The sequence below is a fragment of the Drosophila willistoni genome, assembly GCF_018902025.1.
Source record: "Drosophila willistoni isolate 14030-0811.24 chromosome 2R unlocalized genomic scaffold, UCI_dwil_1.1 Seg200, whole genome shotgun sequence".
Classification (NCBI taxonomy): Eukaryota; Metazoa; Arthropoda; class Insecta; order Diptera; family Drosophilidae; genus Drosophila; species Drosophila willistoni.
In genome coordinates, this window is record NW_025814051.1 from 2915056 (window position 1) to 2926099 (window position 11044).

Below are 11044 nucleotides of genomic sequence, written 5' to 3' on the forward strand. Positions count from 1 at the left end.
CGTCAACCTGTCCCGAAAATATTTAGATGAGGTCATTATTAAAACTTCTCTTTGTATTTGCCAACCGATTGTTATTTGTTTACTTCTAAAGGAAATATTCTTAACTCTTATGCCTCAGTCTGGCTTTTTTGGGTTTTGGTTGCTTATCGCTAAGCAAATATTGCTCATTCCACTATTGGGGGCACAGTCAAAGACTCTATTGATACCATTATCGAAAAGCAAATACCAAACCGACTAAAACAGCTCTTTATTGATATTGATACGCCTAACGGTTGGTCTGTTATGCTTTTGAGCTGATAAAGCAGTTCTCCATGTTACCCTTACCATGTGCAAGAAATATAAAAGTCAGAAGTTTTTTTCTTGTCGTCGTTTTGGGGTCAGTTATTTGGTAATTGAAAATCATCAGACGAAACTAATAAGAAATGGGTCACAATAGGACTAAGTTATTACTGAAGACTTAGCGGTATAGAGAAGCCTGAGAACTGGCGCAATAAAGAAACGAAATGAATAGACAGAAATTGCTTTCGATTATGTAATGCTTACAATTGGACTCTTAATTTTGGCCAAGGCAATTAGCTCATAAATTTATTTTCATTATACACATAAATCTTTTAACCAAAAGATATTTTCTTTATTTCCTTGCACCTTATTCAATTGAATTGCTTTTTGTATAAGCAGCATTATTAATTAAACATTTGCTTATCCCATGTTTACTCGATAAAAAACCATTTGTTTACACACCTTTTACTTTCTGTTCCCCTCCCCTTACATCTCTTAACACATTTGCCTTTTGTATAATCAATCTCATTGATAACTTGAACAGTTTCCGCCTTAATCTGTGATAGGCTTTGTTTGATAGCTTCATCACTTCAGCAACGGCATCATATGCAGATATTTTCATTTCACTTTTCCTTCATGTTTTCACAACCTTTCGCCATATAAATGGCATTTGTGTGTGTGTCTCGGGTAAATTTTGATAAATGATACAAAACAACTTGAGATCGGCTTATGATGAGAGAGAAAAATAAAAAATGCAGCCAGCAATGATGATGCCCAAGATGATGCCCAAGATGATGCCCACGATGATGATGATGATGATAATGGGGAAGCTAAAGTTGGGTGTGTTGGCTTGGGAAAGTTGTTTTTCCCCAAAACAGAAGAAAAAACCAAAAAGGTTAGAGATCTGATCTAAAGCAAACTGTCATTATATTTTTTTGTTCTTCCTGTGACAAGGGTTAAAAACTTTTTGCCATTTGGCAAATCATAAATTTTATTTATAAACTTGCCGGATAAACAAAAAAAATATTTAAGAAACAAATAAAGATAAGCTGCAACGAATTTGCTATACCCTTAAGGGATTGGTATTGGATTTAGAGAATCAAGAAATTTCAAGTTTTACTGACATTTTAATATTGAAAGATGTAGCAAAGAAAATAAATTTTACAAAACTAACAACCTTAAAGAAACTATTTTAGGCGTTCCATTTTACAAAACTTATTAAATTGATGGACTTCTTAGCTAACCAAACATAGCTGAATAAAAAAATTGTCTACTCTATATCAGTAGAGTATATTAAAAACAACATTTATTCAATGTCTTCTTGAAACTCAATCTGTGTTAGACTTGAAAGAAAAAAAAAATAGCCATGAATACAGATACACATATATCTCTATACACTTGTGCGATTATTTGCAATTTGTCATCGATATAGAGTGAGGGCGACACTGAAATTTGAGTTGAGTCTCCGTTTCTTTTTTTTTTGTTTATTTGTCGAGAGGAGATGGGGGAAAACGATTTCCTTGGAAATTGTTAGCCATCCAAGGCAGCTGAGCGAAACAAATTTCTGTCTGTTAAGCAAATCTCAGTCTGATAGCCGAAAATCAATTTTTTTTCTCTTTTCTTGCCTCGTCTTTTGCACTTGAACGAACATTGGATAACCCTTCAGATGGTGAGAATATCTAAAACTAATTTGAATAAAAACAATCTGGGGACTAGGCAACATAATTCGAGCCAAAAGCGCAAACTTTGCGACTGCACAACAATTTTCATTTTTATGACAGAGAGCTGTGAAAAGGAAGAGGTCGAGTAAAGTGGCGGCGGGGAGTAGGGGGGGTAAACCATTCAAGACCACACACAACCCCAGCTATGGTACACTCAATTCGCTTTCAGTGAACTTGAACGACAGAAACATGGCTGTGCATGCTGATGATTATCCTGAAGAGAAGGCGGCCAAAATCCTTGGCTAAAACAAAAACAGGCAACAGACATAAAAATGGGTGTTGGGCCAAGTGATAAGCAAACAATTTTTGTTCTTTTCTCTCTGTGTCTCTTCTCAGGCTTGTCTTTTATTTTATTTTGTTTTTTTTTTTTTCTTTCGTCTTTCTCGGGCTATGACATTCAAACAAAGACTGAAGAAAAGCTAAAGAAAAGCCAAAAGGAAAAGCGAAAGTGAAAATATGTAGGTCGTTTCCCTGTCCGCTTGTTGGCTGTTTAGTTATTAGACCCAAAAACAAGCTGGACCATAAAAAATTACAATAAACGCCAAACACAAAAGGCAGAATGACCAAACCAAATACAAATAAAAGCGACCACAAGATATTTATATTGGCTCCAAGATATATCTACTATACGAGTATATATATGTATATGTTATATACCTATAGTTACTATTCTCTGTTTTGTTTGTCATGATCTTTTTGGGCGCCACTCGATTTAATGTGGAAATTAATTTTCTCTCTCTCTCCGTTTCTGTTTCTCGTGTAATTCTAAGATGAATGGAAATTAATTAGCCACGGCTCAAATGTCGAATTGCAAATGTAGTTGGTTTTGGTTTGGTTCGGTTAATAACCTAAAAGTCTCTCCCAATCTCTCTGACTAGCCAAAAGGAAATTCAATTTATGCTTGCCACAAATAAGGCCAAGAGGTGGAAATTGATTTTGACTGCTTGGCCCGCAGATAGCATACCAAATTGCCTTATGAGTGTGTATGTGTGTGTGTGATCGTTTCTAACTAATTGTTCGATGTAAGCGGTTGAAAATAATTCTGAGAATATTCAGAAAATTTAAATGTGTTGGGTGAAAATTTAAATGGTAATACATTTTTCCTTATTCAATTTAAATGTTATATAGATAGGTTTTAATATTTCATAAATAAATGAAAATGAAATTTTATTTAGGTGCTGCTTAAATTTATTTAAGCTTTTAATTTATTTAACTATCAGTAGTTTAGATTAATGATTTTTGAGTTCCATTAGAACTTATTCTCAGTGCATTTTACCTACTTCACTTATTGTATAACTAAATAGTTGCTGTTTAATTTGGTTTCTTTCTATTGTTAAATTATTTTCAGGGCCTTAACTGTTTTTTCCTCACAATATACGTACTATTAAAGTATTTTATTCTCTAAAACCTAAGCCCACTCAATTGATTAAGTCTTATGAACTTTGGGGGGAACTACATAACTTGAAAATCCCCACACAAGTTAATCTTCTTTCCGTTTTATATGCTGATAAAACTCTTTGGCAGCAATCAAAAACCGCAACATGTTAACTGTTAATGCCCCCAGACACCTATTTGAGCCTTTTTTCGGCTTGGGTCCTGGATCCCGGGTCCCATAAATGCGCCAAATATAAATTATATTAAAAAAGGAAAGAACTGAAAACGGAGAGGGGGGTGTACCGAAAAGTCTCAGAACTCAATAATTCAAAACAATTTCAGTTTTATTGCCGGACAAAAAAAAAATTGTATGTTTCCATTGTTGTCGAGGACGGGGATGATAATGGGGATTTTAGGGATTCCGCCCACACACATAAAAAAAAGAAACCCCAAGCCCAGTTTAACCTTACACAAAAAGCATATGGTCAACCCTTTTTTAACTGCTCTGGGTGTTCTGTTCAGTTCGCTGGTGTGAAAGGCGAAACTCATATTAAACGCAATGTTGCTGTTGGGGTAGCAACACGCGGGTCAACTTACCGTGTTTGGTTCAGCGAAATGTTCGCAAAATATTTCGGGGGCGTTGGATGGATGTTACTGTTGCTCCTGCTGCTGCTGATGAAGATGAACGGCTATGGTAATCCTTTTAGTGCCTGATAATGAAATACTCTCCTCACTACTCTTTTACGAAAATTCCCAAGCACACAGACAACAAACAGTTGGATAGACACAATGTTAATGAAGTTTCGTTTTGGGCTAAAAATCCGTTTTTAATATAGCACGTGAGTCGAGACGAGAGTTTGGAGAGGGCGGGAAGGTGTTGGATGTAATGTAAAAATTTACCGCGTAATTAAAAACAATCAGACGGCTTAATTACCATTAATTGTGCAATGCTATTATTCTATAGGTATGCCATGAACCTTGTTGGTTTGGTAATTTTAATTCAATCAAAAGTCACACAAATTCAATTGACACACACTCACACTGAGAGAGAGGGGAATACACTTTGGCAATTAATTTAGTGGCCAACCGGAGATAGCAACGTCGTGATAAAAACACAAACACGTAGATACGTAGATTAAGGCGACGAAACCTTTTCCAAAGAGCAGACGCAACAACAAAAAAACGTTCGTTCGTTCGTACCGCACAGCGCAAAATTCCAAAACAGAATGAAAACCGAATTTCAAATAACAGCACAACAACCGCCGCTGCCGCTGCCAAGTTGAACCATCAGCTAACAGTCCACTCTGTTGACTCGAAATGATACTGTTAACGCCCCCATGAGCACGGTAAACATCAGAGTCAGCCATGCATGGGTGGCGTAGGAGAGGATTGAATAAACAGCAGATACAATTGTATCTGATAGATACTTTCGTATTTCATCAGAGTCCAGAAAAATTGACTCAAAATTTGAAAGATATAAAAATCTACCTTATGAATACAAATCGAAAATTTTCAATCTTTAACTAATGCCATAATCACAGTCTAAAGTGAAATATCCATGACTTCAATAATTTCCTTGGTAACCGCAATTATGATATTATCTCCAAGAATGCTGGTTCAAAAAAAAGAACATTAAACACCATTTTTCCATATACCAACTTCAAGATGTTATCTCTTTTTAAATAACGCAGAAAATGTAGTCCTATTTCTGAGTATAGAGACTAAAAAAATCTAGAAAAAAACCTTGTTTTCTTTTCTTTTATTATTTCACATAATGACCTACCGATAGCTTAAAATAAGATATCAATTGATAAAAAAAATTTCGTCCCTTTTCAATTGCATGGCAATAATTTTGTGAGATTGAACTTGTTTAAAAGACATAATATAGGTTTTATATTTTGTATTAACTTTACTAAAATAAATACGTTGTTATATGTATATATAGAAAATAATATTTTAGACGCCATAAACAATAATTAAATAATTTTGCAAATTATTAGTAAAAATTTTAAAAATTAAAAAAAAAACAAAAAATATGAAAACTTGGATGTAACCAATTTTTATATTATGTATACAAAAAAAGTATTCTTTCGTAATGGAATGAAGTGTAATTTCCAATGTAACACGTTTAAAAAAGGTCGCTGATATCATTTTGTGTTGTAGAATGGCATCAAAACATACAAAAATTAAACAAAAAATCTAAAGTTAAAAGTGTTTTGGGCTGTATCTTCAACAGATTTTGTGCTTAGCATTAAAGGATACATTGTTTAATGTGGAGGAAGGAGAAAGTTATGGAAATTGAATTATCAGTATTTTGGGTATGCCTAAATTTTTATATAAAGTTTTTAAAAAAGTCGACTTAACTCTATTTAGTTAGGGATGTCCAAGCAATTTCGACTATACAGTTTTCCTTGCGTAATTTTTGAACCAAGTCGGAAAATTTTTGAAAATTTTGTCACACCGTGTTTTTTAACAAAAAGATAAAATATATCAAATAAAATATATGATATATATGTACGATTTACATATTTGAGTTTATGAATTTATTTTAAACCAGAGCGAATTGTGAAATTTCACAAGTTATACATGTTTCATTGGAGAAATATGAAATATAAAATAAACTGTTAATTTGAACTAAGCATTACTTAATGCTTGAGTTAGTTTGACCTCACAGCTCACATCAAATATTTGCAAATATTTATAGAATATAATTTAAACAATCGATGACAAACAATTAGACAAATCATTAATTCCAAAAATATGTTATTAAAGCAATTAATACGCATAATCAATAAAGTCGTAAGCTATTGATTATCAGGTTTTATACAAGTTATAAGTATATAAAATGTCTGTTTAAAGGTGTCAGTACTTTGACTGTTGTACATCAGTAAACTAAACAATACAAAATATAATGTCGCACTATCTTCTACTGCTAACGAAAATCCTGGCATTAAATGTCATCCACTATCGAGTCGATGAACAGCATTTTGTGATTTCGAAGTTCTGGATTACTTTTGTGAAATGCTTCCACATTTTTATTGTCTTTCCGTCGTTTTGTGTTACCACATTCTATGCTATTGGGCTCTCAGTTTTAGACGAATGGAACGTGTTTAGTATATTTGTCGCTATGCTCATTGGTACCTATTATATTTGGGAAATTAGTGTGAACTATTGCGGCTGGTTTTTGATATTCAGGGCTAACGAATTGTGCCAGCTCTTAAATCAGCTTGTAAAACTCAGTCAAATTCATCGTCATCTTAGTAATAAGCCAGTGCATATATCTCGATATAATTTAGTCTGTCAATGGGTACGTGAATTTGCGCTATTTGCGATGTTTGCTACAATCACAAAACTTATCATGTCAGAACGAAAACTATTACAATTTGTTCTCTGTGGACGTATATTTATTGCAAACTGTTTCATTGATTTTATCACTTTATGGCATTATCACTTAATAAAAGGACTGGATGAGTTTTTCGAAAATCGTTTACCCCAACAGAAAGTGAATTGGTCTCTTTGCATGGAATATTTTGAAGAACTATTAGTTTTACGTCGAAATATGCAAAAACTTTGCTGGGTATTTCATACCCTTAGATTAATCTTGGAGCTGTGTATAGTACTTAATTTATTTTTTATGCAAAATATGTGCGAAAGTCGAGCGACTTCTTCCTCAGCTATTGTGGCAGATTTCATAGCTATTTGGCTCTTGTCAAAAACGTTGCGTATTATCTCAGTAGCACAGGAAATTATTAAAACGGAGCAACAAATATTTAACCACTTTTATAAGCATGAAATACGCCGATTATTACAATGTCGTACATCAAAAATTGGCCATTGGAGAGAACGATGGGTAACTATATTTTTTCAAGTAGAGAGGTTATAAAAAAAAATATTCTATTTTCAGTTAGATCAAATGCATTTCAAGCTAAATTTCCGTGAAGAACGCTCCGAGACTTTTAGGAATTACAACTACTTACGGCGATCTCTTTTGATTGAAATGGGCGATTTCGTAGCTATGAATAGTTTATTTTTAGCAACTTTTAAGTGGATCTATCCAGTGGCTCATATACATACTTGTTTTTTAACAGATAAAGTGTTTAACTAAATGTGGAAATATCATTAAAAGAAAAGTTTCATTGCAAAACTATCAAATTTTGTAATGAATTATGTAAAAACACTTGTTTTGTTCAAAAAATTGTTGAAACAATCTTTTAAAAGTGTGTATGTGTTTGACAAGTCACAAAAACTTAAAAATTGTTTAAATAAATAAAACAAATCAATTAAACCTTATAGATCTATCTAAAACTCGTTGACACTTACATCTTAAAATTTTATTGCCACAATTAAGAGATCATTTACTCCTGTATTTTAAATAAACAAAAAACATGTGTAGACAATTTTTGCTTCGTTTTCATAATTATTAATAAACAAATAAAAGGCATTTGCTTTATTTATCTTTTGCCTACCTAAGTAAAAAATATAAAATGATAGCTGGGAAAAAACATTATACAAAACACTTTTCATATACTTCGGATGAGTCATTAACAGACCTTCAAAATCCTTTTATCTGAAAATCTGGCGCCTTTTCACAAAATGTACACAAATTGTCAGCTCATTAATGAATTACAGGCCGACTGTCACTGGGTTTAAGCCTATAATAAACTACTCGACGACTAGGAGACCATGGACCAGTAGCACACTTATCGTAATTATTTAAATGAGACACTACTTACCTTACAATGCCTAATAAAAGGGAAATGTAAATCGCATTTCATTTTCAAGTAATTAAAACCCAAACAATTTACAACCAGGCTGGCATTATATAGACCCGTTTCAGTGGAAATCGAGACGGCAACGGCAAATGAAAAGAAACCGAAAAGAGAGGGCGACATTCGATTACGCGGGCGTTGTCAAGACAACGATAACAAAAGCGGCAACAAACAGAACACCAATGCGACAGCCTTGGCCAAAACAATTGACACAAACAGTTTCCCAGGTAGTTGAGCCGCAGACATAACACACAAGAAAAGCGAAAAAATTTTCAGCCGTGAACTAAAGTGCTGCACCTGCAAGAGGTAAGAGGTGGCAAGTGCATACCCAGTGAGATTCAACGGAAACCAACGCGGAAGTTGTGCAAAAAAAAAGGAAACAAACGAAAAGTAGAAGAGAAGAATAGACTGCAAAAAGGACATCCCAGTGAAAATTCATTAAAAAGGTATTCCAAACGTTCATGGCCATGAACTATTACGACGAGGAGATCACCATCAATGAGAGGCCCAATAGCAAACACCTGAGTAGTGTGCAAATGGATAGGAGTGGTGCTGGTGGTTCAAGTGGTAGCGGCGGGGCAGCAGGTGGAGGTCCTCTGGTAGGACAAAGGGCAGCAGCGGCCAGACAACGAGGATTGGTAAGTAAATGGGCGAATGGAAATGAAATGTTGAAAGAAAAATACTGAAATGTATTTGACTTATGCTAGGAAAATTCACTTGAATATTATTTATATATTATCATTTTAGATTGAGTAAATATATAAGATGAATATAGAAACAGAAAATTGTTTGAAAAATTCAATTGTCTTATGCAGTTTTTAGATTTGTTTATCAGTAATGTTTTACATGCATAGGAATATTATAAAGAAATACGATTCTCCTGAATCCAAGATATTCAGTTGTATACAGCTCAAACTGCCTGTCGATGTAAGTCTAGCTTTCTAGTTCATAATAATATAATAAGAAGACCATTAGGGCGTGAATTGAATAAAAATACAGCTATGATGAAGCAATTGTAGAAGATTTGATGGGAAGACAGCCTTTTCCTAAGGGACTACCCGAATAGTTAGTCTTAGTTAATGTACAAGGCCTTAACTGAGTTAATTGCACGTCTTTCATAACACTCTTTCCTGAGAATTAGCTACTGTTCCGTTTAGAATTTTAATTTATTTAAGATTGAAGGTACATATAATTTTAATATAATAGACTCTTAATTTGTTGTAGTGGTGAAAATCTCTCATTGTCTGCAATATGTTTCATCACTCTAAATAGTTATTCTTTTTGATTTAGCATTTCCAAGGAAATTCAACAGATGACGATGGCTTACTACAGGACATTATAGATCACGATGATGAGGCCGAAGAGAGTGATGATGACGATGATGATAGTGAAATGCAAATGGCTAATGGTGCGGTTGGATTGCAAATGCCAGCACCAGCTCCTCGACCACAAACTCGTCCTGGTAGTACACGCAATGTTAAGACTTCTGCGCCCAATGAGGATCAGCTTAGTTCTGGCAGTGACGAGGCCCTGATGGGTGGCTCTAAGTTTCCGCATCACAAATTGCCCTTGCCTACCCATCAGAGAAGAAGTGCCGGCCAAATGCAGGGTCAAGAGCATCAGACATTTAATTTAACACCGGACAAATGGGAACAGTTGCCATTACCAGGCGACTTAAAGGAACTGTTTCCTTATATTCTCAAATACACGCCGCAATCCATTGATACGCCATACCATTTGCAGCCATTCATACCGGAGTTTGTGCCCGCTGTGGGGGATGTTGATGCTTTCCTTAAGGTTCAAGCTCCGGCCCTGATTCAGCCTCAAAGTCAGCAGGTTAAAAAATACATTAAGTCTCCATTTCAATATGAATATATATGTATACTTGTAGAGCCAACGTGACCTTGATGAGCATCTTCAACGCTTAGGCTTGTGGCTACTCGATGAACCATCCGGTGCCCAGAGTGAGCCAAGTTTATTGAATATGAAGTTAAGATCCGTTTTGAGTGGTAATCGTGGGCCAAATCCACGACATGCATCATCTGCCTCACTCGTACCCACAGCCAGATTCGCCAAAGACATTGATAAATGGATCAATGAGGTTGAACAGGTTCATATGACACAATCGCTGTACGACGCTCAACCGCGTAAGGATATCGATGCCCTAATGGAAGACTGGCCACGCTCCTTTGGGGATAGTGACACCAAGGATGCCCTCGAGCAAGCCTATCGGTTGTGCCTGCAACAGCAAATCTCACTGTCCGACTATATACGATTGCTGTGCGAACAATTTGGCATTGAAGGCCCCCTCGACAATCAAACGGATTATATACATAACGTGCAGACACTTTTTGCCCTCTACCTGGCTGCCAGCCAGGCCTGGGAATAGAGGGCATTGAGAAGCTGATGGGGTGGTGGGTGGTGGCTGTATGGAACGACTAATAACGCTAATGGCTTCGATTAAGTGACAGCCAGACGCCGTTTGTTTACCTCTGGCAGAGGCTGACCATTGGTTCTGGCATTGCAACTGGTGTGATTGTTCTTTTGCGTTTTCTTTTTCTGGTTTTGGCATTAAGTCACTTGAAAAAATGTTGATTCCATAACTTTAATTTGCTATTCTTAAACAATGCGTAAGTATCTGAACGAATAAAATAAGAATTCATGATAAATGTACTAATGTTTGAGTTGGAAAATATTTAAAATATTTATATATTATTTTCAACCTATTAGTTAAAGCAGCAGTTCTCCAATTCACACCAAGTTTCAACATCTTGAAAATTTCGTTGTATTGTTGTTGCTTAAGTAAGTTAATGTAAGTAATTAAAAAAAAATGCAAAAATCATTTTTTCATCTATCTAAACACTAAAAATGAAAATAAAAAGTACGAAAATGTCAGCTGCC

At 35.0% G+C, this 11044-nt stretch overlaps 2 protein-coding genes across 2 annotated transcripts in view; one reads left to right on the forward strand and one right to left on the reverse strand.

Moving 5' to 3' along the window:
• The window catches only part of LOC6641743, a 51024-nt gene extending 46436 nt beyond the window's left edge, over positions 1–4588 (reverse strand). Inside the window, exon 1 of the mRNA XM_002064485.4 lies at positions 3972–4588. The gene's annotated coding sequence lies outside the window, so the exon portion shown is untranslated. The remainder of the gene's footprint in view (positions 1–3971) is intronic.
• A 3613-nt stretch (positions 4589–8201) lies between these two features.
• LOC6641741 (intraflagellar transport protein 46 homolog) lies at positions 8202–10793 on the forward strand. Its single transcript, XM_002064483.4, has 3 exons — positions 8202–8781; positions 9434–9979; positions 10035–10793. The coding sequence occupies exons 1-3, from the start codon at positions 8605–8607 to the stop codon at positions 10530–10532; spliced, it is 1221 nt and encodes a 406-aa protein (XP_002064519.2). The 5' UTR covers positions 8202–8604; the 3' UTR covers positions 10533–10793.
• The last annotated feature ends 251 nt before the right edge of the window (positions 10794–11044 follow it).

What these genes read in the sequence shown, in the direction of transcription:
- LOC6641741 (XM_002064483.4), top strand. Translation starts at nt 8,605, where the DNA reads ATGGCCATGAACTATTACGACGAGGAGATCACCATCAATGAGAGGCCC. An exon ending in CGGCCAGACAACGAGGATTG is followed by an intron (nt 8,782 to 9,433) that starts GTAAGTAAATGG and finishes TTTTTGATTTAG; the next exon opens with CATTTCCAAGGAAATTCAAC. An exon ending in TTCAGCCTCAAAGTCAGCAG is followed by an intron (nt 9,980 to 10,034) that starts GTTAAAAAATAC and finishes GTATACTTGTAG; the next exon opens with AGCCAACGTGACCTTGATGA.